The following is a 25,887-nucleotide window of genomic DNA, read 5'->3' as shown; positions in this document are numbered from 1 at the left end:
ACGTGGACTTTGATTCGTCTACAAGAACTTGTGAGTCCGTAAACTGTGCTGGAAATCACACCACATACCTCAACCCAAATTTACTCAGGCGTGTTTGTCTGCATTCACCACAGATCAGAGTTTTTAGAAACAGGAAGTCAGATCTGATGCCATAGTTCATGCTTGAAGATTTTTCAAACACATCAGTGAACTGAAAATGACTAATTTAAGAAAGAAAGAAGGAAATAGAAGAATCACAGGTGTTCCAAAATGGTGAACTATAGATTCATTCTATAGAAAATACTTTGGAATAAAAAAAATAATCTTTACATTTACATTTAATCATTTAGCAGACGCTTTTATCCAAAGTGAACTACAAATGCGAACAGAAGCAATCAGACCGACAAGAGAACAATAACAGTGTACAAGTGTCATGACAAGTCTCAGTTAGTCTAGTACAGAACACGTAGCCATTTTTTTAAAGAATATGATAGACAAGAAAAGAAAAGGTAAGTGCTAGTATTAGCTGTTTAATTGCCGGCGAAAAAGATGAGTCTTTAGATGTTTTTTGAAAATGAGTAAAGACTCGAATTGAGATTGGGAGGTATTTCCAGCAGCTGGGCACAGTCCAGGAAAAGGTCCGTGAGAGTGATTTTGAACCTCTTTGGGATGGCACCACAAGTCGTCGTTCACTCGCAGAACGCAAACTTCTGGAGGGCCCATAAGTTTGAACTAATGAGTTTAGGTATATTGGAGCCGTGCCAGTGGTCGTCTTGTAGGCAAGCATCAGTACCTTGAATTTGATGCGAGCGGCTACTGGTACCCAGTGTAACCTGATGAGGAGAGGAGTAACATTTCTTTTGGCTCATTGAAGACAACCCTCGCTGCTGCATTCTGGGTAAGTTGCAGAGGCTTGATAGTACATGCATGAAGACCCGCCAGGAGAGCATTATAGTCCAGTCTGGAGAGAACAAGAGCTTGGACAAGAAGTTGGGTGGCTTGCTCTGACAGGAAGGGTCTAATCTTCCTAATATTCATATTAGGGTCATTTGTCTTTACAAACTTGCATTTTTCCTTTTTTAATTTTACTTTCCTTTTTTTTAATTGTCAACCCTTATGGTTTGTACACACTGGATTGTGTTTTTCTGCAGACAATTGTGTTATTCTAAATCTAAATCAAAGCCAACAAAGAGATGAAAATAAAGGGACACTAGGAATAATTGTTTACAATGAGTTTGTATTGTAATTGTGACGAGTGGGGCGGGGCCGAGAGACGTGGGAACAGGAGCGAGGCCAGTGGAGTGATTGGAAATGAGCGACACCTGCTCGACCCACCAGTCTCGAGTCCCTGCCCCACTCGTCACAGTAATGTATTCAAATCAACCAATTTCTTTCATCTTAAGAGGTACTAAAATTTGTGACTTTTTTTTTGTGTGTGTAAACCACACACAGACTCAAGTCTACCTCTAAAAAGAAAACAAGAACACTTAAAATCTTAATAGGACAATAAGTTTTGACATTTTTACTCAAAATCAGTCTCTCTTCACCTGTGCATACACAGTGTCCTGCTCTGCTGTGTGGGAACCCAAAGCCATCTGACTGGCTGATGCTCGCAGTGACGCTGATTCTGAACGACCGCTGAAGGAAACCGCAGCATATTCAATGTCACCTGATGTTGAGGTGCTTCTGTTAGCCTTGCCTGATTTCAGTATTGTGACATCAGAATATGTGACATCCTAATACAGGTAAAGAGAAGTTAAGTTACTTTCTGAAGCTCATGGTCTGTTTGACATGTGTAAAATACATAACTTGTGATTCAGGATTGATTGCATCTTTCACTAAATATCTTTTGCTCCCACAGTAAAGATGTTGTTCTCAGCAGCAGGAAGTCTCACCTGTTGTAGGTCACTGGGGCTCTGAGTTGTGTCTAGTAAAAAGGAAAAACACAGGTCAAATAGCTGCATGATACATGGTTTCACAGAAGAGGATTGGAGTCAAAGGGATAAAAGTGTGACTAAAGTGCAAGAGCAAAGAGGAAAGTAAAGAGCCCCCTATACAACCTTTGTCAAAAGTCTGTCCCCATGATTTTGTAATCTGTACTCACCAATATTTTGAAGCCATACTGTCAGTTTTATACTTTATACAGTTGTACTTAGAGATCATAAACTGCACCCTTAAATTTGTATAAGATTAGTTCTAAAATCTGTTCCTATTTCAATTTCATCTTTCAGGAGACCTTTTATCTACAGCAATGTTAAGAAACAGAAGTAATTAATCAAGCAAGCATTAGTAATATTTCCAGTTTCACACTTTTAAAAGAGAGATTTTAAACAGTCCATGCATGACATTTATACTTACAATAAGTGAAAGTTCTGCCGGTTCGTCTGCCATGTGTACCAAAACATAAAAAGAGAAATGTTAAAGGTGTTTTATCATATTGTGATAACTTTATGCTGAATACTGAACATGATAATAAATGTATTAGTTACAGCTCACTTTACTATTGTTTTACTGATTCTATATTTAACATCAGTATGTTCTTTTTATTAGTTCCAGGTTTGTTAAAAATAAAGACAATGATGGATTATGTTGCGTTTCTTATATAAATATAATGTCTAATGCTGGCACATTATCTTGTTTTACCTATAATACATGTATAGACGCAGTGCTGGATTAACAACATGAAATCAATTTTTAGTTGGAGAACCTCATGAAATGGATTTAATTTTTTTTGCTGTTTTTTTGCCGTGCTTGTTGACTGTTGGCATGAATCAATCTTATTTTGATGCATTAACTAAATGTTTTGTGGTCACATACCGTCTGTTTTGCAGGAATAGATACCCCACAACAACAATAATCAGAGTGATGATCACTACAGCAGTCCCAATCCCTACAGCCTCAGCGGTGGACAGAACAGGACGACTGTCTGTGGACAGATCAGCAAGAGGAGCTCCTAATAAACCAGCAGTTTAGGAAATCAAGGGCTGAAACTATCATGAATGTAATGCACAATTTCTATTCACTTTCACTTTCAAGGAGAGGTGCACTATCATGTGTCACAGTAATCATTATTTTTAGAAACCATTAGAAACCAATATAGCAGGGGCAAGTAACAAATATTTGTATTCTTCAGAAAACTAGAAAATTGTAGGTTATAAATGTTGAATAGTTTACACAATTGTCAAATAACTAAACTTTAATGTTTCATTATGTAGGCTTATTAAGACACTACAGGCAAAAACTTTTGTAAGTGCTGGTCAATTTTAATATCTAAGGATGAGACAGTTTTTACACTTTAAAATCTCCTAATTAAGGTAATAATGGCATGACGTATCAACTTTGCTTATCAACATTACAACAATTCATAAAACATATATAAACATATACAATTTAGAAAATTATTCAGAATTTATAAAACTAAGTTTCTTATAAAACACCAGTTTCTTTAGACGCCTTGGTCAGTTGAAATGAGCTGTATTTACTTACATACCTTCTAACACTATAAGAGTGGTTTGTCCTGTAAGACTCCCTCCAGGGAAGATTGTGATGTCACAGCTGTAAAGTCCCTGATCACTTATCTTCACATCTCTGATGATGATGGAGGCCTCGTCGATTGAAGGAGAGCTCTTACTGAAGCTGACTCTGTCTTTCAGGGGTGTCTCATGTATATGAAGACCATAATCATTGTTAAAGACCATGATTTTATATTCACTGGACTGATTCTGCCATGTCCACTGCACTTGTGTAATTTTGTCTTCTGAGCTTCGATGGATATATTGGCATAACAGTGTGACATCATTACCCTGGTACACAGTAACCTTAGGATCAGTGACAACTTTCTGTCCATAAAGTACTGTAAAAAAGAGAAAGAGATGTGTATGTAATGATAAAATCTCCATATTCATCCGGAAGAAGGAGGCGGGAACCGGCGCACAATCAAAATGAAACTTTAATATTAAAAAAAAATACAAAACAGCGCACCAGCCCCTCGCGGACGACTGGTGCGCGCAAATAAAAACCAAAACATAAAATAATGGCCCAGGCCTGGTCCTCTCTCGTCCTTCACTATAGTCGCTCCAGTTTTATATCCTTCCACCTCCTACGTGGGACTCGATACCAGCGGTGGGGCGCAGGTGCAGCTCATCTCCAATCACTACACCTGGCCTCACTCCTCGTTCCCACGTCTCTCGGCCCCGCCCCACTCGCCACAGTGTATATTTATAGAACCATTTCATTGTTGACAGGGCTTTTTAACCATATAAAATATTCCAAGATTTTAAAAAGAATCTAATTACAATATATGTCTGCTAATATCAAGCAAACTAGTTTCAATAGTGTACTCTGTCCACACAGGAAATTTCCAGAGACAGCATGACAGGAAATGCTTTATAAAATAAAGTAAGACACAGAAAGAGTTTAGCAAAATCAGCTTTCCTCCTATACATATAACTCATATATGTTTCCTTATTTACACACACACACACACACACACACACACACACGTTTGTTTTTGTGAAAAGTGGGTTCATCCCATAGGCGTAATGGTTTTTATACTGTATAAACTGTATATTCTATCGCCCTACACCGACCCTACACCTAACCCTAACCCTCACAGGAAACTTTGGGCACTTTTACTTTTTACAAACTCATTCTGTATGATTTATAAGCATTTTGAAAAATGGGGACATGGGTTATGTCCTCATAAGTCACCCTCTCCTTGCAATACCTGTGTCATACCCATGTCATTATACAGAGTTGTGTCCTTATATGTCACAAAAACAAGAGCACCCTCACACTCACAAACACACTCACACACACACTCACACACACACACAAAACCCTTTGTACAATGAATTCCCTCTGAAAAACTCCTTCCATTGATCTGAAGTGATTTTATCATGATTCACATGATGATATTAGGACTGTGGAATAAACATAAAATTGTATATATATATATATATATATATATACAATTTTATGTTTATTCCACAGTCCTAATATCATCATGTGAATCATGAGTTTTTCAGAGGGAATAATGCATGAAAAGAAAAAGGATTGAAATCAATTACATTTTCATCATCTTACAGCAAATTTTGTAAAGACAGTCTGTAAATGTTAGAGATAATGATGAATACTGTATGACAGCTATGTTCTCCTGCACTAGATTTGACACTACATTCATTGTACAAAGGGTTTTGATCATATAGCTATTAACTTTATTTACAGTCAGGACTCGCTGAATAATTTCTAAAATATGAAAAAGCAGTAAAATTCACTAACCTGTAAACACAGACGTGCAAGACAGAAGTAGAGGAATAAACACATTATGTAAGTCCATCATAAGCTTTCATTTCCATCGAGCAACAACACAAGCTGCATAACACCAGTTCATCTTATAAAAACTTTTCAAAGTTTAGTCATATAAAGGGAAGTTGAAAGAGCTGCAGACAGCCCTGACAACTTGTAGATGAAGTTGTTTTAAAACAGAAGAAGAAAAAAAGCAGAAATTATAAATAGGTTCCCCAGATGCTGGATACAATGGTGAAAATGGGTTTGCATTAGGCCTATGTTTCTGTATTTGAGTCCCTTAGTTTTCCTGTAGCTCAATTGGTAGAGCACTGCGGGTTGGGGGTTTAATCCCCGGGAACACATGAAATGTAAAAATTTCTACCCTGAATGCACTGTATAAAAGTGTCTGCTAAATGCATAAATGAAATTTAATTAAACTTGTTATGTTCTGTTTCCATTTCTTTACAGTAGAAATTTAATTTGATCGGTTTGACATTTTAAGATTTTCACAAGATCAAGAGTTTGCAATAATGGAATGACCAATTGAATTTTTTTCATATTTTAGTCAATGTACTGTAGGTCTGCTACTGTATTATTGCTCAATCAAGGACAGCAAGCCAAGTGTGTTTACCATTAGGTATATCTAGCAGGACTGCATGGGCAGGCAAACTTGTGAAAAAAAAAAGTGTTCGTGTGTGTGTGTGTATGTGAGTGTGTGTGTGTGTGAGTGAGTGTGAGTTTGTGTGTACCAGGTATTCTCTACATTATGAGGACCAAGAGTCTCCACAAGTATAGTAATACTAGCAATCTGTGTGTATTGTGTGCTGGTGATTTGTTACAATCAGCAGTCGACGAAGTACACAAATCAAGTACTTAAGTAAAAGTACAGATGCGTATAAAAAATATTACTCCAGTAAAAGTAAAAGTACTACTTTTTCAATTTTACTCAAGTGAAAGTGCAAAAATACTACATTTTTTAATCCTACTGCTCAAAATACCTGAGATTTTTTCCAAAATAACCACTATATGGAGTCAAGATACATTTTTGTTGTTGATATGGACTACATTGACGAGAATTATGTTCATTGTGAAGCATATACTGCGATGTACCTGAGAGAAAACAGATCTGACCATATGATCTTCACCAGGAGGAAAAAAAGTGTTTTAAAGTTGTTTTTTACAGAACATCACAGTTATATACGACATGAGAAAAAGGCCTACACTTAGGAAAAACATATATATTATATTTTCATATTGATTTTTCCCTTCTTAAACCTTGTCTGTGGTGTAAAAACACCCCTAGCATCACTTCCCACTTTGATAATTAATGTAGTTACCATGTTCTGAACATCACATCCTTTCTTGTCCCTGCAGATGTAATCTATCTAGGTGGCTGAATAAAAATATTGGACTTATTTTAAAAAAAAAAAAATCGGTCAGGTCATGTTTTTTTTTTTTTTACCATAAATATAGAGACACTGATTGAGGTGTCATGACGTCATGTCACTATCATCAGACACGCTTTACTAGCATTGGACTTCCTCTCACACACTTGCCGAGTATTGTTTAGCCTAGCTCCCTTACCAAGCACTTCCTAGTTTCCTGTTTCCCAGTCTTGTTCCTTGCCTCGTTGCCTTGATCTTTTGCCTGTTTTTGGATTTTGCTCTATTGTCTCGCTGTTTGGACTCTGTTTTCCCCTGCCTGGACTATTGCTCATGTAGACAGATTACCCCTCTTGTCAAGGCTTTGGATATTGTTTGCCGATCAATGAGCCACGCATGCTCTCTGAATACTCTTATGTCTTGCCCGGTTTGCCATTGTTTGACCCTGCTTGTGTTTGACTATGTTTCTAAATAAAAGCTTGCACATGGATCTGCACCCCTCACGTATCGTCGGCTCCCACCTTACAGTCTGCAATCAAGCATTTTCAGTGGTCTTAAATAGATCACTCTTTACAGCACATTTAGTTCACAAACAACTGACAGTTTTGACCTATATATGATTTTCAGTTACAATAATTAATCGTAAATTTCAATAGATTAACCCTCTGGAGTCTAAGGGTATTTTTGGGGCCTGGAGAAGTTTTGTCATGCCCTGATATTTGTGTTTTTTTCCGTTTCTTATAAATATCTAAATGGGTAAAGTCTAATATCACTGTAATCAGCACAAACTGGGCTATAATAATATGTGAAATGCATGTATGTACATGATTGTATTTTTGAGAAAAAAAATTTTATGCATGGTTAGTGAAAAACTAAAAATGTTAAATCACTTGAATAAGGCCATAAAACACATACATAACATTGGTTCCCGGGATTGTTGAGAACTGGAGCTTGTAGCCTAGAATTTTTCTTTCTAAATTATGTGAAAATCATCTTGTTTACTCATTCACAGAAAAAAATATATTGATTTAAATTTTCTAAGACACTTTTTGTTGGTAAAAGTCATATGCGAGTAGGCGTCAACTATCATGAATATCATTGTGAATTACACCTGAGAAGACAAAGGCCTGCATAATGAGCTGCATAATGAGCCTCTCATTCAACTGTGCCACTGAGGGAGGACTTACAAGAAAGAATGTGAGAACAAAATAAAAGTATATAATTTTATGTTTGTAGTTTATTAAGAATATATTTAATTATCTGTAATATCCACTTGGGGGAGCAGTTAAACAGTTTACTAGGGACAATCAAAGCTGACTTTCAAACAAATTTTACTCCAGTCACACAATCCTTCAGAAATCCTTTTAACAATCTTATTTTCTACCAAAAAAAAAACATTTATTATCATCATCATCATTATTATTATTATTAATGTTGAAAAGAGCTGAGAATATTTTTCAGATTTTTGTTATGGGGAATAAATTGAAAGAACTGCATTGTTTTTACATTTGTTAGAGTTATCTCTATTTGTCACATTTATATTATTTACATCAAGCTTTTGAATGATATAGTATTGTATACTGTTATTGAAACTTCATAATGTTTCACTTGAATCTGAATTCTATTATATCTGAAACACAATCTGGTTTTTTTAAAAGGACGTCATATATCCAGCAATATTAAACTAGTCTAGTAGATTCCATGCACTCTCAAGGTCTTTTTCTTTTTCTTGATTTTTACAAAGCCTTTGACCCGACTGAACACCATTTTCTTTTTAAATCACTTAAATTGTTTGGTTTTGAGGATTCTTTTATTTCTACTATTTCTATGTTTTATAAAGGAATCCACAGCTCAGTTTTTATTCATTTTGACATTTCTCACAGATTTGATGTATGCCTACAGCGTGGTGTTAGGCAGGGCTGTGCTTTTTTTATTAGTTACTGAGTTGCTTATCTGTGAGCATTGTTCAGAATCAAGAATTGAAAGGAATCTTTGTTTTTTTTGGGGGGGGGGGGGATTTAAATTTCACACTTGGCAGATGACACCACGTTGTTCCTAAAATATGAAAATGTGTGTCAAAGGCTTTAGATTTAATTAAACAGTTTTCTTGTGCTTCTGGTTTAAAATTAAACATTTCAAAATGTGAGATCATGCATGTCCATGATTTGAATCATGATTCGATAGAAAATATTTCTGTTAAGCCCACCTAGGTACAATACCTAGGTATATTACAAAAACTCTTCTGGCAAGACGACACTTAAATGTTTCAGCTAATTAAATCTAAAAATATTCTTGATATCTGGTTACAACGGGACCTGTTGTTATATCAAAGGCAGAAAGTATTTCTTATTTTGTATATCAATCTTTTTCTATATTTGTTGAGAACAAAATAAAAAAAGAGTTGATCTCTAATTTTAGAGCAGAGGGAGGTGTTGATTTTATTTTTATTTTTTTTCTGACATGATAAGCGTGTTTAAAATAAATTGGCTTAAAATATGTTTTGCCAATCCAAGCAAAACATCCTGCCCTATCTCCAAGCAATTTTGGTCCAACGTTGGCTCATGTATATTTGATTATGCCAATGTTACTTCTTAATGTTAATTCTCTCAGTCTAAAAGACATTATATTTTATTATATTAATGATAAAAATAGACCCCTACGAGTGCAATCTTTTCTTTATCTTATATGGCATATTCTTTATTCATAAACAAATTCTATTACCATTTTAAAGCTGAATTAATATCACTTCTTAAATCTCTTAGTTAAATATAAACAACAAAAAATCCCTAAGATTTATAAAATATTATGAAGAAATGTTTAAAGAAAATACATGCATTTAAAAGCTTTCCCTGTATATTAATGTTTGTATGTTATTGTATCAATTATGGTAATGTATGTATTCTTTTTTTCTTCTTAGTTTTTATTTTTATTTTGTATAACCCTTGTTTTGTTGTGTTTTCTTTGTTTTATTATATATATTTGTAAGTAATTCCTTGACAATGTTCTTATGTTATTAAGCATTAATTATAATAATAAAAATATGGTTGGAGCATGTGATATATTATAAGGAGTAACGATATGTTTTATGAAATGTAGTGAAGTAAAAAATAGAATCTGCTTTGGAATGTAGTGAAGTAAAATTAAAACTTACTCAAAATAAAACTACTCCAATAAAGTACAAATACATGAAAAATGTACTTGAGTAACGAAGTATACTCCATTAAAGACCAGCACTGGTTACAATTGTGTCAAGGATGATTTAATGTTAATAAAATTCATAATTCATTCCAGTTCATGTCTTAGAATGTGTATTTTTGTTTGTAATTTCACAGCTGTTTCAAGTTGGCACTCTTTTATAGCGAATGTACTGAATCTGCTGATGTAATTACAACCGCTAATGTTAGAGGGGGTCAGGGGGTATGGGGCTGAGCTCTCGTGCCTCCACTGGTAAAAAAAAAAAAAGGAAATAAAAAAGTGACCTTGCCACTCAGCATCGAGCGTTCACTTTCATTGCTGAGGAGTGTTGAGAAAAGAAACCTGGCAAGGTTGGTATATCACCCATTCACCATATAGATGTAAATTAAAAACTATTAGTTTGAAAGTCTTGGCCTGCGCTGATAATGTACCAAGTACTTATGATGAGTAACGATAACGATAACGATATTGAATATTTGATCACCAATATTTCTATCGTACCAAGTGATAGGCCAAATGTTCACAACTCATAGACACTTCCTCATGTTTAACCACCAGACACTTACAGCTGCATATTTCTGTCTCAAAGGTTCTCCTTTCAGAGATGAGATAAGTCTGGCAGTTCTGCAGTTGCAGGAGAATAACAGGTTGGAGATCCTGAAGAGAAGATGGTGGGAGGGAGGGCAGTGTCCCAAAGAGGAAGACCACCGTGCCAAAGGCATGAACCTCTCCTGCACTTCAACACAATATTCTCCTCACATTCTCATCCCTGTGGAAAAACCCAGTTGGAAAAGGTCTTCCAAAACAAAGTTACTGTTGTTAGATGCACTTATAGCTCTTAAACATGAAAAAAGACAGATTTTCATGATGTGTCCCCTTTAAGTGGCCCTGGGTCCCCCCGCACTGACAGTGCTTCTGCCGCGGGGCTGCACTCAGGTGCGCATTTGCCAGGAGTGCCGATGATTCAGAGTCTCCACACAACGTCCTGCACACGTATCCCTCCCTCCTCGTCCCCTCTGTCTCGTCTGGCCCCGCCCCCTCCACACTCATCCTCCAATACAGACAGCGAAGGTGGCGGTGGGCCGAGCCTGACTGAACTCAGCCTCTATATCACGAAAGAGGTCACACAGAGGAAGTAGCACAGAGACACGCCCTTCTGGATGTCATTTTCTCAATGATAACATACAGATCAGAGCCAGACCGTGACAGAATGACAGCACACACGTTAATGGAGGACGATGACGATATAAAACACAGACTTGTTAATTAAAAAGATATTCTAAACAGATATTCTTACTTTTCTGTACTATACTTATTTTTAAATTCACTGTCTGTGTAATTTAATTCTGGGGTTGTGTTGTCTGAATTGGAAATTAAAAATAGAGCTACTTTATTGATACAGAGGAGATCAACTCTGACTGAATATGTATGTTACTGGAAATGAGGAGTTGTGTGTTCATTAAAACGTGGACTTTGATTCGTCTGCAAGAACTTGTGAGTCCGTAAACTGTGCTGGAAATCACACCACATACCTCAACCCAAATTTACTCAGGCGTGTTTGTCTGCATTCACCACAGATCAGAGTTTTTAGAAACAGGAAGTCAGATCTGATGTCATAGTTCATGCTTGAAGATTTTTCACACACATCAGTGAACTGAAAATGACTAATTTAAGAAAGAAAGACGGAAATAGAAGAATCAACAGGTGTTCCAAAATGGTGAACCGAATCTCTTTTTTAGTATAAATTATTTTAAATATTTCTATACAAATGTGTATTGCAAAAAAATGATGGTTATTTACATTAAAAATACATCTTGAGGTGCAGAGGATATTTTAAATTAATATATCAACAGGGATTGAGGAGCTTTTCCAACCAGGTGATCGTGTTATGTCAAAACTACAGATAAAGAAAATACTTTGGAATAAAAAATCATCTGTATGAATTTGTCTTTGACAACATGCATTTTTCCATTTTTTTTATTCATTCCTTTTTTTTTATTGTCAACCCTTATGCTGTGTACAGACTGGATTGTGGATTTTCTGCAGACAAATGTGTTATTCTAAATCTAAATCAAAGCCAACAAAGTGATGAAAATAAAGGGACACTTCGGAATAATTGTTTACAATGAGTATGTATTAAAATGTATTCAAATTAGCTAATTTCTCTCATTTTAAGAAGCTCTTAAATTTGTGACTTTTTGCGTAGACCTCAGACAGACTCAAGTCTACCTCTAAAAAGAAAACAAGGACACTATTTCAAGCATTTTTGCTTTTTTTATTTTAATAGTACAATACGTTTTGACAAGAAGCACAGTGGGAGAGAGAAACGGGGATGAAATCAGGAAAGAATGATAACAATAATTATTCATTAATTATTTTCCATACTAAAGGTCAATGACGTTTTGCTTCTTATAAGCTGGAGTTTTATTGTCTGCTGCTATAGATGCTCAAGCTGTATAATTCTCTACTGTACAAACACCTCATTCAATAATAGAAACATGTAATTATCTTTGACATTTGAACTCAAAATCAGTCTATCTTCGCCTGTGCGTTCACAGTCTCCTGCTCTATTGTTTGGAAAATCAAAGCAATCTGATTGGCTGAGGCTCGCAGTGACGCTGATTCTGACCACAAGCTGAAGGAAACCGCAGTGTATTCAGTGTCCCATGATGATGAGGTGCTTCTGTTAGCCTTGCCTGATTTCAGTATTGTGACATCCTAATACAGGTAAAGAGAGTTAAGCTCATGGTCTGTTTGACACTTGTGAAATATAAGACTTGTGTATTAGATTCAGGATTGACTGCATCTTTCACTAAATAACTTTTGCTCCCACAGTTAAGATGTTGTTCTCAGCAGCAGGAAGTCTCACCTGTTGTAGGTCACTGGGGCTCTGAGTTGTGTCTAGTAAAGAGGAAAAACACAGGTCAAATAGCTGCATGATACATGGTTTCACAGAAGAGGATTGGAGTCAAAGGGATACAAGTGTGACTAAAGTGCAAGAGCAAAGAGGAAAATAAACAGCCCCCTTTACAACCTTTGTCAAAAGTCTATACCTGTGATTTTGTAAGCTGTACTCACCAATATTTTGAAGCCATACTGTTAGTTTATACTTTATACATTTGTACTTAGAGATCATAAACTGCACCTTTAAATTTGTATAAGATTAATTCTAAAATCTGTTCCTATTTCAATTTAATCTTTTGTGAGACCTTTTATCTACAGTAATGTAGAGAAACAGAAGTAATTAATCAAGCAAGCATTAGTAATATTTCCAGTTTCACACTTTTAAAAGAGAGATTTTAAACAGCCCATTCATGACATTTATACTTACAATAAGTGAAAGTTCTGCCGGTTCGTCTGCCATGTGTACCAAATCATAAAAAGAGAAATGTTAAAAGTGTTTTATCATCTCGTAATAACTTTATGCTGAATACTGAACATGATAATAAATGTATTAGTTACAGCTCACTTTACTATTGTTTTACTGATTCTATATTTAACATCAGTATGTTCTTTTTATTAGATCCAGGTTTGTTAAAAATAAGGACAATGATGGATTATGTTGTGTTTCTTATATTAATATAATGTCTAATGCTGGCACATTATCTTGGTTTATCTGTAATACATGTATAGATGCAGTGCTGGATTAACAACATGAAATCAATTTTAAATCAATTTTATTACAAATTAGAGAACCTTTTGGAAATGCATTTTATTTTTTTGTTTGTTTTTTGCCGTGCTAGTTGGCTGGTGGCATGAATCGATCTTATTTTGATGCATTAACTAAATGTTTTGTGGTCACATACCGTCTGTTTTGCAGGAATAGATACCCCACAACAACAATAATCAGAGTGATGATCACTACAGCAGTCCCAATCCCTACAGCCTCAGCGGTGGACAGAACAGGACGACTGTCTGTGGACAGATCAGCAAGAGGAGCTCGTAATAAACCAGCAGTTTAGGAAATCGAGGGCTGAAACTATCATGATTGTAATGCACAATATCTATTCATTTTCACCACTCAATCTAAGTATCAAACTTTGGAAAATCATATCACGCCATTTGTAATAATTACAAGAATGAAACCTAACTGTGCTGCTTCATTATTTTTTGAAACCATTAAAGCAGGGGCAACACGTATTTGTATTCTTCAGAAAACTTTAAAATTGTAGTTAAAAGGTTCTAAATGTTGAATAATTTACACAATTGTCAAATAACTAAACTTAATGTTTCATTATGTAGGCTAATTAAGACAAGACACTACAGGCAAAAACTTTTGTAAGTGCTGGTCAATTTTAAGCAGTGGCGTAGCCAGGGGAGGGGCCATGGGGGCACTGGCCCCTCCTGAAAACTGATTGGCCCCCCAGTGTGCCCCCACCCTTCTACTTGTCTGTCACTCACAAATTCAAATCATAATCTTCGATTAGCGAGTTGTTGCAGTCCAAGAAGTGTTTGGTACTAACGTTAATGTCTTTCAGTGTTAGACAGACCAGGTTCGATGACGATGTTATCTCTTAGAGCAGACCAAGATGCTAATCATTATACTTACTATGCTCCTCTGATGCTGAATGTAAAAGGGGTTTACTGCGTTACGATTTACTTTTTTTTTCGGCCGAACGCGCCGATATAGGCAACAACGAAATTTAAAGCAATGGTTTAAAAAAAGTATTATAGCAATTCTAATAAAGTCATTATTGAATCATGCAGTCGATTAGCGACTTTTTTCACTTAAGTGAGGTGACGAAACAAATCGTATAATGTTTATCTAACGCCCCACACTTGAGACTTTTTTTTATAGTCTATGGGTGAGACACATGCAAAAACATCATTTTTTTACTGGTCAATTTTGAGATTTGGGGCTGTTTGTCTTCAATAACATGTCTTCTTTCAGACTTGTGGTGAAAAAAAACTTCCAAAATACACATATAGGTCTTTATTTTTCTACACCTTTAATCTATTTGCGTCTGTAGATTTCTCATAAATTCAGTTGCCGTTCTAAAATCACCATGGTGCTCCGCGATTGTTGTCTGCACCCTGGAAAGCTCTCTCTCCCCCCCTTCACAGACGTTATTGACAAAACGTCATTTGATGACACCCAGAAACATTCTCAAATTAAAAGTCATACATAAATATTTAATGCATGATTAAATAGCAAAATAAATAACTAATACTAAAATAACACTGGACTAATTAAGCTATTGTAAACTGTTTTATAGGATCCACATATTTTACATGTTAAAATAAAGCTACCTTTTTGAACAAGTAGCTTTTTAACAAAGTATGGTTATATGATATTTTTAAATCAATATGCTCAAGATTAATTAGCCGTGACATAAGTAGATTTTGATTATTTATCAATGCAAATTTACTGCAACTGATGCTATGCAAATTGAATGGGATGTGGATAATAAACAAAAACAATTTATTATATTAAATTTATATTATATTAATTCATTAATTGTGTATTTATTTCTATGAATTATTAATGTTATTCTGCATTTATATAAATAAGGCTATTATATATATAAATATATATATATATATATATATATATATATATATATATATATATATATATATATATATATATATATATATATATATATATATATATATATATTATATAAGGCTATTATAAATAAATTCTATTATTATTATTTGTGAGTTGTACACTATTCATACATTGGATTATTTTATTTATTGCAGTTTTTCTTTCACTTTTGTAAAGTGAAAAGTTAATACAAATTGTATTTGATTGTTTTGATTTAGAGCAGTGAATAACTGCTATTAAAATATAATAGGGTATCACTGTTTATTACTGATTTTAAAGGTTACTGAACTCTTGAAATGATTTGGATATACCATTCAAACAACACAAGATTGGCCCCTCTGTATTATTCGTGGCCCCTCTTGTGCCCCCCAGTTGAAAAAATCCTAGAATCGCCCCTGATTTTAAGATCTAAGGATGAGACAGTTTTTACACTTTATAATCTCATAATTAAGTTAACTTCAACTTTGCTTATTAACATAACAACAATTCATAAAACATATATAAACGTATATAATTTGGAAAAATTATTCTGAATTTATAAAACTAAGTTTCTTATAAAACACCAGTTTGTTTTAGTTGAAATGAGCTGTATTTACTTACATACCTTCTAACACTATAAGAGTGGTTTGTCCTGTAAGACTCCCTCCAGGGTAGATTGTGATGTCACAGCTGTAAAGTCCCTTATCACTTATCTTCACATCTCTGATGATGATGGAGGCCTCGTCGATTGAAGGAGAGCTCTTACTGAAGCTGACTCTGTCTTTCAGGGGTGTCTCATGTATATGAAGACCATAATCATTGTGAAAGACCATGATTTTATATTCACTGGACTGATTCTGCCATGTCCACCGCACTTGTGTAATTTTGTCTTCTGTGCTTCGACGGATATATTGGCATAACAGTGTGACATCATTACCCTGGTACACAGTAACCTTAGGATCAGTGACAACTTTCTGTCCATAAAGTACTGTAAATAAGAGGAAGAGATGTGTGTATATTTATAGAACCATTTCATTGTTGACAGGGCTTTAATCATATAAAATATTCAGAGATTGTAGATCTAATTACGATATATGTCTGCTAATATCAAGCAAACTAGTTTCAATAGTTTACTCTGTCCACACAGGAAATTTCCAGAGACAGCATGACAGGAAATGAGTTTAGCAAAATCAGCTTTCCTCCTATACATATGCCTTATATATATTTCCTTAATTACATATAATTTCTAACATATATATATTGTATAAGTGGTGGGCCGTTATCGGCGTTAATGTGCTGCACTAACATGAGACTCTTATCGGGCAATAAAAAAAAATATTGCCTTTAATCTATTCTCAAAGTTGGGTGGAGAGCTGGGTCTATACTAAGCAAGCTATGATGACTTTCACCTTGATATTTTAGCAGGGATGTATACCTAGCCATATTTCAATGTAGGGGGCGAGAACGAGTCTTCGAACCTGTGTGTATGCCCACTGTGAAGTTACCACATTAAACGTGACTTGCTAACATGGATGCAGCTGAAGCCGTCAGGCTTGCTTCTGGGAATTTATTTATTTTATCTTATTTTTTTGATGAAGCTTCCCAATGGAAACCTCGACAAGACACACGCCTGTTTCACACATACTCCGTCTGCAGTGCGTATGCAGTCTCTGTGCGTTTCGTATGTGGTGCAGAAGCAGCAAGGACTCATACTCATTGTGCTTTCACACAGGACACGTTTGCAGTACGTAAACGATCGTTGCACTGCTGCAGACGCAACGCTCCTGGAACGCACTGACGGAGCGCAACCATGTGAACGTTGGAATCCCGTAACATGGGTTTACAGCTTTCTCAAGCACTTTGTGATACATTTTGGAAACAGGAGATGAGCCCCTGGTCTAATGCACCACCTGGCTTGAGAAATGCATTCTCAAAGACTTACTTTTAGTCATTATTTTATTTGGGTAGCACACATATTGTGAATGCCTGGCAGAATACAAATGAGCCATTTTAATCTAGATTAATCAAGATTAATTCCAAGATTACAAAGAGATTAATCTAGATTAAAAAAAATAATCTATGCCCACCACTAATATATATATATATATATATATATATATATATATATATATATATATATATATATATATATATATATATATATATATATATTGTAGCAGAAATGAGTCGAATCAGACAAATCAAAGAGTCTATCAGAGCTGTGTGCATTGAGACATGAGCTGAATTCCTCAGGAAGTCATAAATCAGTTCTAGTGCCACAAGAACCAAGCAAGATAACCAACCAACCAACTTGTTCACACAACAGCTTTCAACATTAACACCAATAGAACAATTATTAACAATTTTAATTCGAAGAAGAGATTGTCAAATTTATTGTTCGTGATTGAAATGCAACGCTGGACATCACATGTAAACCCAGGAGATCAAGTTAAATTCTTGCATTGACTTCCCCCCACCCAGAAGAACCAGACTGAAATTCCTAAGGGGGAAGGGCTTTAAACCTTTGTCTTCACAGAAAAGTCCTTTGCCAGAGAATGGCAAAGAAACCCTTTTTATACATTATATATGGACCAGAATGAACTCAAAAAAGACTTATGAATGAATCATTCCATTGCTTAACTCCATATTCATTTACGTGTAACCCACACATTTGACTATCATGTATAATCACTTATTGTGTATGTCTTTTGATAACTATAGGATACCTAGTCATGTCTAGTATTGAAATAATCGCATTTTCTTGCTTGATATTGTCCTGACAATCATTTATTTGTAAAATATATCATAATCATGTTATAGGAATCATGTCCAAAATTAGACCCTGTGAGGCAAGAACCACATGCTTGGTAAGATAAACAAATGATTTATGATACCCACCCCAAGAACATATCTGATTGGTCAAGGCAACATTTGAGGGGTGGCCAACAGGAAAGTTTAAATACTTTGGATACGATTAAATTTTGCTTTTAGTTCTAGTCTAGCTGCTGCTATTAGCCATGTCGGCTTTTAGTTCTAGCATTGCTCGTGCTATCAGTCATGCCTGCTCTTAGCTTTTAGCTTGTAGCTTTGCTACCTAGCTTTAGCTTGTAGCATCTAGCCATGCGGTAGTCATCATTGTTCTTTGAGCGCGGTTCCAGCGTGCCTGCCTGCTGCTACTATGAGAAAGAACACAACCTAGTCTCGTCAAACTTTATTTCTTTTCTTTTCCGTTTGAGAGTTTCGTGTTCTGAGTTAAGTTTTGTAACGTCCATTCAACTTCAACCAGCGAACACGACTCTGCACTTTCAGCCAACGCCCAACAACCACGAGCTTCCCAAGACGTCACTTCAGCAACTACTGAACTTCCAGCCAATCAACGACCTCGGGATAGCCCTTTCACCGAGGCTCCTTCTTCACAGGAGATGCAAGTAACTTTACCTCCAGACTGTGACCTTTACTGGTGTATCTAATATAATTTTAACCTCATTGAGGAACTCAATGCGAGCGCTAATTACGTGATTGATGGTTGTTCATGTCTATGCAATTTAACGTATTGCTGTTAACTTGGGATTCCATATTTCCATTCTTTTAAACTCATCTTTCCCTAACTTTCGATATTCCTGCAACTTGTGTGAATGTGTGTGTGCGTGCGTTTATGTGTTAGATTAGTTTATATGTCTTAGATTTATCTAATAAAGCCTCATTCATATTGAAAAGAGAAGTATCTTGTGTTTTGTGCTTACAAGTTAATGTCTTAAGCTGCCGATCTTGTTACTGTGCTAATTGATAGTGTTTCACTATAGTTTGGATATTAGTATCCAGCGCAGATTTGATGTTAAACGGCTCGTTCACTGAACCGCAGGCGCGTCTCCGTGACCAGCCGTGAAACAGTGATTCTGTTCAAATTCCCTTTAAAATCTTAAATGATTCCCTTTGAGCTAAATTGACCTGTTTCCCTTACAATATATATATATATATATATATATATATATATATATATATATATATATATATATATATATATATATATATATATATATTGTGACAAGTGGGGTGGGGCCGAGAGCCATGGGAATGGAGCGAGGCCGGTGGGAACGGAGTGGGGCGGACCTCCTCCATGGGACTCAAGACCAGGCCTGGATTTTATTTTGTGTTTTGTTTTTGTTTGTACGCGGCAGTCATCAACGAGGGGCTGTCACACTGTTTCGTGTTTATTTTGTAATTCAAGTTTAATCTGAGTGTTCGCCGGTTCCAGCCTCCTTTTTCATGTGACTGTGTAGGTTTTCTATTGCGTTACACATATATATGTATGTGTTATGTTTTTCAGCAGTCTTAATGAGTTCTTGGCAAATCATGTTAAAATCAGGTAAATCAATTCAGATCAATGGAAGGAGTTTTTCAGAGGAAATAATGCATGAAAAGAAAAAGGATTGAAATCAATTACATTTTCATCATTTTACAGCAAATTTTGTAAAGACAGTCTGTAAATGTTAGAGATAATGATGAATACTGTACAGTATGACAGCTATGTTCTGCTGCACTAGATTTAACACTACATTCATTCATTCAAAGGGTTTTGATCATATAGCTATTAACTTTATTTACAGTCAGGACTCGCTGAATAATTTCTAAAATATGAAAAAGCTGTAAAAATTCACTTACCTGTAAACACAGAGGTGCAAGACAGAAGTAGAGGAATAAACACATTATGTAAGTCCATCATAAGCTTTCATTTCCATCGAGCAACAACACAAGCTGCATAACACCAGTTAACCTTATAAAAACTGTTCAAAGTTTAGTCATATAAAGGGAAGTTGAAAGAGCTGCAGACAGCCCTGACCACTTGTAGATGAAGTTAAAACAGAAGAAGAAAAAAAGCAGAAATGTGTAGAAATAAGTTCCCCAATCAGGGTATTTTCCATCCATTCCAAATCCTTTTGCAATTATAATACTTGAGTCTTTTCGTTTTCTATTTTTAAAGTATTTTAAAATGTAACGGCAGTACGACATATTAAGTTAATTACGGTAATGCGACAGAGAGTCGAGTGGTTATGACGCAATTGTTAGCCTATTTTTACAAAAACTGTTTCTACGGGGCCATAATGTAACATAGAAGGTAATGTAGCCCTTTATAGATTGTCGTGTATCTTTAGAAATAAATAATGGACAAATGGAGTCTTTAAACACCTCAGATGTAAAGTTATTCACTGTCAAAGTGACGCCAAAATGAATGGGAGTCAATGGGATGCTAACGCAAGTGAAGTTCTGCTAAAAGATGGCGGCACCCGGCCGACTTCAACTTCCGGTCGACTTCCTTGCCGCCTGCGCACGGCAGCGCGGGGGAGCGAAGGGGGAGCGAAGTGCAGACCGCTTTCAGTTTATGTGAACATCTAGTTATAACTTTTGTTTTAGACAATATGCTGCATTTTGAACCATGAGGGAACTTAAATAAAGTGACATATATTAATAGAAATTAGCACATCTATTATTTATTACTTTTCTATTTTGAGTTTTATTAATAAAGCACTTTATGCAAATTTCAGAAACCATTGGTTGTTATCCCAAATGTTTACCTTATGCTGTGTTCTAGACAACCCGGATGCAATATAATATTTTTATTATATCATACTTAATTATACGAATAAGATTATACTTTAAATAATAATAATAATAATAATAATAATAATAATTATTATTATTATTATTATTATTATATAGCCTAGAGAGAGAGAGAGAGACATTATTTTGGGGTCCAGGTTGCTGGTTTTCGTGCAAGTCAGCAAGTCATTTATAGATTATTTTTATGTACTAGTAGTTATTTATTAGGTACTAGTGTGTATTTTTTAGATACTAGTACTCATTCATTAGATACTAGTACCTATATTAAATAGACACTAGTACTTATTCATTAGATACTAGTCCTTATTATTAGATACTAGTACTTATTGTTTTAGATACTAGTACTTATTATTAGATAATAGTACTTATTCATTAGGTACTAGTGCTTATTTATTAAAAACTAGTCCTCATTCATTAGATACTAGTACCTATTAAATAGATACTAGTACTTATTCGTTACTAGTATGATTTTTTTTTTTACTAATATTTTTTTTTTGTTGAACTCTACTGTAGCCATTTGGACTAGTCATAACATAAGACCAGTAAAAAAGCAGATCTGACTAGTAAGATAAGAATAGTTACTAGTAGTGATTAAAAAGGTACTAGTGTCTAAAGAATAAGAACTAGTACCTAATGAATAAGAACCAGTATCTAAAAAATAAGTACAAGTATCTAATGACTACTTACTAATAATATTTAAATAAATACTAGATACTTTTGGAATAATTACTTGTTTAGTGTTTTTATTTATAAATAATAACCATAACCATTATTAGTTTTATTGATACATGTAAACATACATGTAAAAACATTCACTACTTACTAGTAAAATTTAAATAAATACTAGATACTATTGCAATAATTACTTGTCAGAAATTAAAAGATGATATCAAAAACAGAATAACTCCAAAATAAGTTATAAGAATATGTTCGTTTGGAGATAACTTCAACCTCATTAAGAACTAGTAAGAATGCATTTGGAGATATCTTCATTTAAACAGATCATTACATAAACATGAGTACCTCTCCACCGTCCAATCAGAGTCCACATGGGGGTTCACACTGTGACCGAAGGGAACCGTGGGTCTGCTACACCAGAAGGGAGAGCCCCGTCAGATGCTGAATAGGCAATGAGATTCGAGCCGCTGTTTGGCACGTTGGATGAAGGGCTCCTAATGCAACCCGAAGGGAGCCAGCGGCTGTACCCCATCGGGAGGGAGATCCCTAGCCATCGTTGAGCATGCAACATGACTCAGATCGGGTGTTCACACTGTGACCGAAGGGAGCTGTGGGTCTGCTGCACCGGAAGAGGAGCCCTAGTCCGATGCTGAGAAGGCAAAGAGATGCGACTGTTGGAGGGACTCCCGCTGCATCCGAAGGGAGCTGCGGCTCTGCTGCACCGGAAGGGAGAGTCCCACATTGCGGGTTTATGTGAGGCACATTTTTTTAGCCTCGGAGGGTTCTCCCAGCCTCCGCAGGGGATTCGCAACTCTGCAGCGGGAGTGCTGCCCCGGAGGGGAGAGCCCTGATTGACACTAACTGGAATACGACTGTTGGAGGGACTCTTGCTGCGTCCGAAGGGAGCTGCGGCTCTGCTGCACCCGAAAGGCGAGTCCCCCTTGCGATGCGAGGCATGGCTTGATGCGTCTGATGGAGGGCTCTCACTGCAACCGAAGGGAGCCAACAGCTCGTTTCCACCGGGAGGGAGAACCCTGTCTGCCCTTGAGCATGCAACATAACTCAGACGGGGGTGTTCACCCTGCGACCGAAGGGAGCCATGGGTCTGCTGCACCGGAAGGGAGAGCCCCATCAGATGCAGAATAGGCAAGAAGATTCGAGGCACGGTTTGATGCATCGGATGGAGGGCTCCTGCTGCGACCGAAGGGAGCCAGCGGCTGTGTTCCCCCGGGAGGGAGATCCCTGTCCGCCATAGAGCATGCAACATAACTCAGAGAGGCTTCTATTATTCAAGTACACAACATGACTTGAGGAATATTTATTTATTTATTATTTATTTTTATTATTATTATTATAATTATAATTATTAATTTTTTTATATATATGTCTGATTAACAACAACCGAGGGCATCTATCGGATTACGTGAGAGGCCCCTTTTGAGCTGCTTAAGTTTAGGGCTGAAACTATTCCTCAAGTAACATGATTACAAAAAAAAAAAAAATTATTTAGGTAAATTCCTCTGCCTTGAAGCCTCTTTTAATTTATTCTAAATCCCACATCATGTTCAGATCTTATTCATGCAATTATAAATAAATAGTAAACATATGACCTCATATGTCCTCATATGTGACCACAGATATTTAAAAAAAAAAAAAAACAATTATTTGTCCATCAAAAATTCTCTGGTCCCAGTGTGCAAGTCCACAATACATTCCTGACACATATCCTCAAGTGGGATTTTAAAATCTTTCTTATTTATTTTTTCACAAGCAAAAGTTTGTCAAACCCCCCCCCTCCCCCCGACCCCCCACCCACACACACACATTCTGCTCATAACTTGGAACTGGGTTCTAACTATATTCAATGCTTACTAAATGTGAAAGAGTCATTTTGTTCTTTGTCTCTCACTTACACAGAACAAATATCTAATGTCAGGCTTATTGCTCCAGAAGAATCATTAATAGAGGGAGAATCATTTGCTAAAATCAGCTCTGAGGGAACTGGCAGCATCACTTCTGGAGTGATGAAAAATAACAGTCCTCTGTCTCCTAGCAACAGCATCATTTTCTCATCTGATAACAGATCAGTGTCCATCAGTCCAGTGTAGAGATCAGACAGTGGAGAATATCAGTGTACATATAGAAACCCTGTCAGCTCTGAGATGGCAAAACTCAGCCTGATCATCCACTGTGAGTCTTAAACATTCAAACATCAGACTTGATGAAAAACAGACATTCTTCAGTGCTCCGTTTGTTCCTCTAACAGAGAGTCTCTTGTATGTGTTCTAGATGGACCAGACGATGTTTCTATTAAGGTTCTGGATGTGGTGGATTTAGGCGTTCGTGTATCGCTCTCTTGTTCTGCAAATTCTGAACCTTCTGCCTCATTCAGCTGGAAGTTTAATGGAGCAGACACTGATGTGACCACAGACACATTCACCATAGATCAGACTGACTTCACACACAGTGGAGATTATGAATGCACAGCCTGGAATAGTGTGACAAAGAGAAGCGTTTCACAAAAACATGCTTTAATAGTTAAAGGTAAGTACTGTAGCTATAATTAACCTGAAATGAGTTAAGTTTTGATAGCTAGTGCTTTAACATCTACAATTCTATTTTCAAAATCTAAAATAAATAAATATGTAAATACATAAATCTCTACTATTCTATACACCTCTATTTTAGCTTCTGCTCTTATTTTGTTTTAGAAATGTTGTGTTTCTTTACTGTTCTTGTATGTTTACCATAGTAGGTGGAGGAGATGGAGGTGGAAGATACTGTATCCCAGAGAACAAGTAACCATTGAATTGCAAAATGGAATAGAATTAATGTTTCAAGACAATGTTGATTCAGTGCCACTTCTGCACCCTCATTTAATGGTGAAATAAAAATGTTAAAATTACAATTGTTAAGTTATTCAATCAATATAACAAACAATATAACAATATAACTTCAATATTGCTAAAATCAAGTATACACACACACACATATATATATATATGTGTGTGTGTGTATGTATATATATATATATATATATATATATATATATATATATATATATATATATATATATATGGCACCCTGCATTTAATGTTGAAACAAAGCTCAGATTTTAAGAAAAAAATCTGTAGTGATGTCACTTAATCAATGCTATACTACAGTGTATTCTTAATTCTACATTCTTTAAACGACATTGAAAATACAATTGTAACAAAATTCAATGTCAACATTATTAAATATGATGTACACTGTTAATATTACTATTACACATTATTATTAACTCATCATTAACAAATATGCTTCATTAATTCATGACCATTACAAAGATTATATTAATACAGTTAAACAAAGTATAAAAAAATAGATTAAACATTTTTTTTACAGTATTTAAGTGACTTTCATTTTACTAGAATACTATACTACAGTATACTATACACACATATACTGTAAATCTGTCATGTATACTTCTGCGGCCCCTGCGCCTTGTCTGATGAGCTTTAGCAATGGAAAGCAATGAAAAGATCTACAGTGGTAGAGTACAGTACAGTGGCCATAATTAGGTATATTTGTCATGATTCTGCCTTCATGTCCTGACTTTTCTCTAGTCTTGAGGCAGGATCCGATCATGACAGATCCGTGTTTTGTGTACAAGCACATGGCCTTGTCTTTGGCCATGTGCTTGTGTTGTCTCGTCCCCTTGCCCCGCCCCCTTGTTATCCTAGTTTTGTCGTGATTGCCTTACCTGTGCCACCTGTTGTGTCTTGATTAGTTCCCCTATTTAGATCCCCTAGTGTGCTCTGTCTTTTGTCGGTTCATTGTAATTGTTCCTCATTGTGATTGTTTCCCCATTGTGATATGCGTTTCTACATGTTCCTGTGAAATATTGTTACTCGGTGTTGCTCTTGGAAGAAGACGTTGTGAGACCTGTTATTGTTTATTTGTAGTTAGTGTTCTTGTGTTTCGAGTCTTTGTTTATCGTGTCTACCCAGTCTTGTTAAGTAATTTAGTATCTGCCCTAGTCATTGTTTTCCCCCTCGTGGGTTTTGTTTTTTCCCTTTTGTGATTAATAAACCCTGCGTGTTGTGATTCCTGTCTGCACTTGAGTTCCTCCTTGCCAGACCCTGACAATATTGTTATGTGAAATATATTTGAATTTAATGTTTTAATGGTTTAACATTTAGACCTACATTTAATATTATTTATTATTTTTTT

At 35.7% G+C, this 25,887-nt stretch overlaps 3 protein-coding genes across 5 annotated transcripts; 1 reads left to right on the top strand and 2 right to left on the bottom strand.

Annotated features, from left to right (window-relative positions):
- Window positions 1–1,472: 1,472 nt before the first annotated feature.
- LOC113116847 (nectin-4-like) lies at window positions 1,473–5,389 on the bottom strand. 2 transcript variants are annotated; one of them, XM_026285170.1, is made up of 6 exons: window positions 5,260–5,389; window positions 3,470–3,832; window positions 2,797–2,932; window positions 2,338–2,363; window positions 1,875–1,906; window positions 1,473–1,715 (listed from the first exon to the last, which is right to left on the bottom strand). In XM_026285170.1, exons 1-6 carry the CDS (start codon window positions 5,318–5,320, stop codon window positions 1,512–1,514), a joined length of 822 nt encoding a protein of 273 aa, XP_026140955.1. In that variant the 5' UTR covers window positions 5,321–5,389; the 3' UTR covers window positions 1,473–1,511. The 2 variants fall into 2 exon arrangements, with proteins under 2 accessions (XP_026140955.1, XP_026140956.1); XM_026285171.1 differs by having other exon boundaries at window positions 2,797–2,905.
- Window positions 5,390–12,125: 6,736 nt separating this feature from the next.
- LOC113116846 (nectin-4-like) lies at window positions 12,126–20,228 on the bottom strand. Of its 2 annotated transcripts, XM_026285168.1 has the most exons (6): window positions 20,038–20,225; window positions 16,001–16,363; window positions 13,652–13,760; window positions 13,177–13,202; window positions 12,715–12,746; window positions 12,126–12,563 (listed from the first exon to the last, which is right to left on the bottom strand). In XM_026285168.1, the coding sequence occupies exons 1-6, from the start codon at window positions 20,096–20,098 to the stop codon at window positions 12,375–12,377; spliced, it is 780 nt and encodes a 259-aa protein (XP_026140953.1). In that variant the 5' UTR covers window positions 20,099–20,225; the 3' UTR covers window positions 12,126–12,374. The 2 variants fall into 2 exon arrangements, with proteins under 2 accessions (XP_026140953.1, XP_026140954.1); XM_026285169.1 differs by lacking the exon at window positions 13,652–13,760 and having other exon boundaries at window positions 12,403–12,563; window positions 20,038–20,228.
- A 2,862-nt stretch (window positions 20,229–23,090) lies between these two features.
- Window positions 23,091–24,606, top strand: LOC113116845 (carcinoembryonic antigen-related cell adhesion molecule 1-like). Its single transcript, XM_026285167.1, has 3 exons — window positions 23,091–23,862; window positions 23,962–24,216; window positions 24,425–24,606. Exons 1-3 carry the CDS (start codon window positions 23,835–23,837, stop codon window positions 24,472–24,474), a joined length of 333 nt encoding a protein of 110 aa, XP_026140952.1. The 5' UTR covers window positions 23,091–23,834; the 3' UTR covers window positions 24,475–24,606.
- The last annotated feature ends 1,281 nt before the right edge of the window (window positions 24,607–25,887 follow it).

Source organism: Carassius auratus, chromosome 16, assembly GCF_003368295.1.
Source record: "Carassius auratus strain Wakin chromosome 16, ASM336829v1, whole genome shotgun sequence".
In the NCBI taxonomy this organism is placed as follows: Eukaryota; Metazoa; Chordata; class Actinopteri; order Cypriniformes; family Cyprinidae; genus Carassius; species Carassius auratus.
Note: the sequence above shows the minus strand (reverse complement) of the source record. Positions and strands in the feature narration are given on the sequence as shown.

Excerpts from the sequence above, each read along its gene's own strand:
- LOC113116845 (XM_026285167.1), top strand. The coding sequence starts at position 23,835 with ATGGCAAAACTCAGCCTGATCATCCACT. Across the intron at positions 23,863-23,961 it reads ACTCAGCCTGATCATCCACT|ATGGACCAGACGATGTTTCT; the intron begins GTGAGTCTTAAA and ends TATGTGTTCTAG. Across the intron at positions 24,217-24,424 it reads ACATGCTTTAATAGTTAAAG|TAGGTGGAGGAGATGGAGGT; the intron begins GTAAGTACTGTA and ends TGTTTACCATAG.
- LOC113116847 (XM_026285170.1), bottom strand. The coding sequence starts at position 5,320 with ATGATGGACTTACATAATGTGTTTATTCCTCTACTTCTGTCTTGCACG. Across the intron at positions 2,364-2,796 it reads CTATTCCTGCAAAACAGACG|ACGAACCGGCAGAACTTTCA; the intron begins GTATGTGACCAC and ends TACACATGGCAG. Across the intron at positions 1,907-2,337 it reads CGGCAGAACTTTCACTTATT|ACACAACTCAGAGCCCCAGT; the intron begins GTAAGTATAAAT and ends CCTTTTTACTAG.
- LOC113116846 (XM_026285168.1), bottom strand. The coding sequence starts at position 20,098 with ATGATGGACTTACATAATGTGTTTATTCCTCTACTTCTGTCTTGCACC. Across the intron at positions 16,364-20,037 it reads TTGCACCTCTGTGTTTACAG|TACTTTATGGACAGAAAGTT; the intron begins GTAAGTGAATTT and ends TCTTATTTACAG. Across the intron at positions 12,564-12,714 it reads GCCCCAGTGACCTACAACAG|GATGTCACAATACTGAAATC; the intron begins GTGAGACTTCCT and ends TACCTGTATTAG.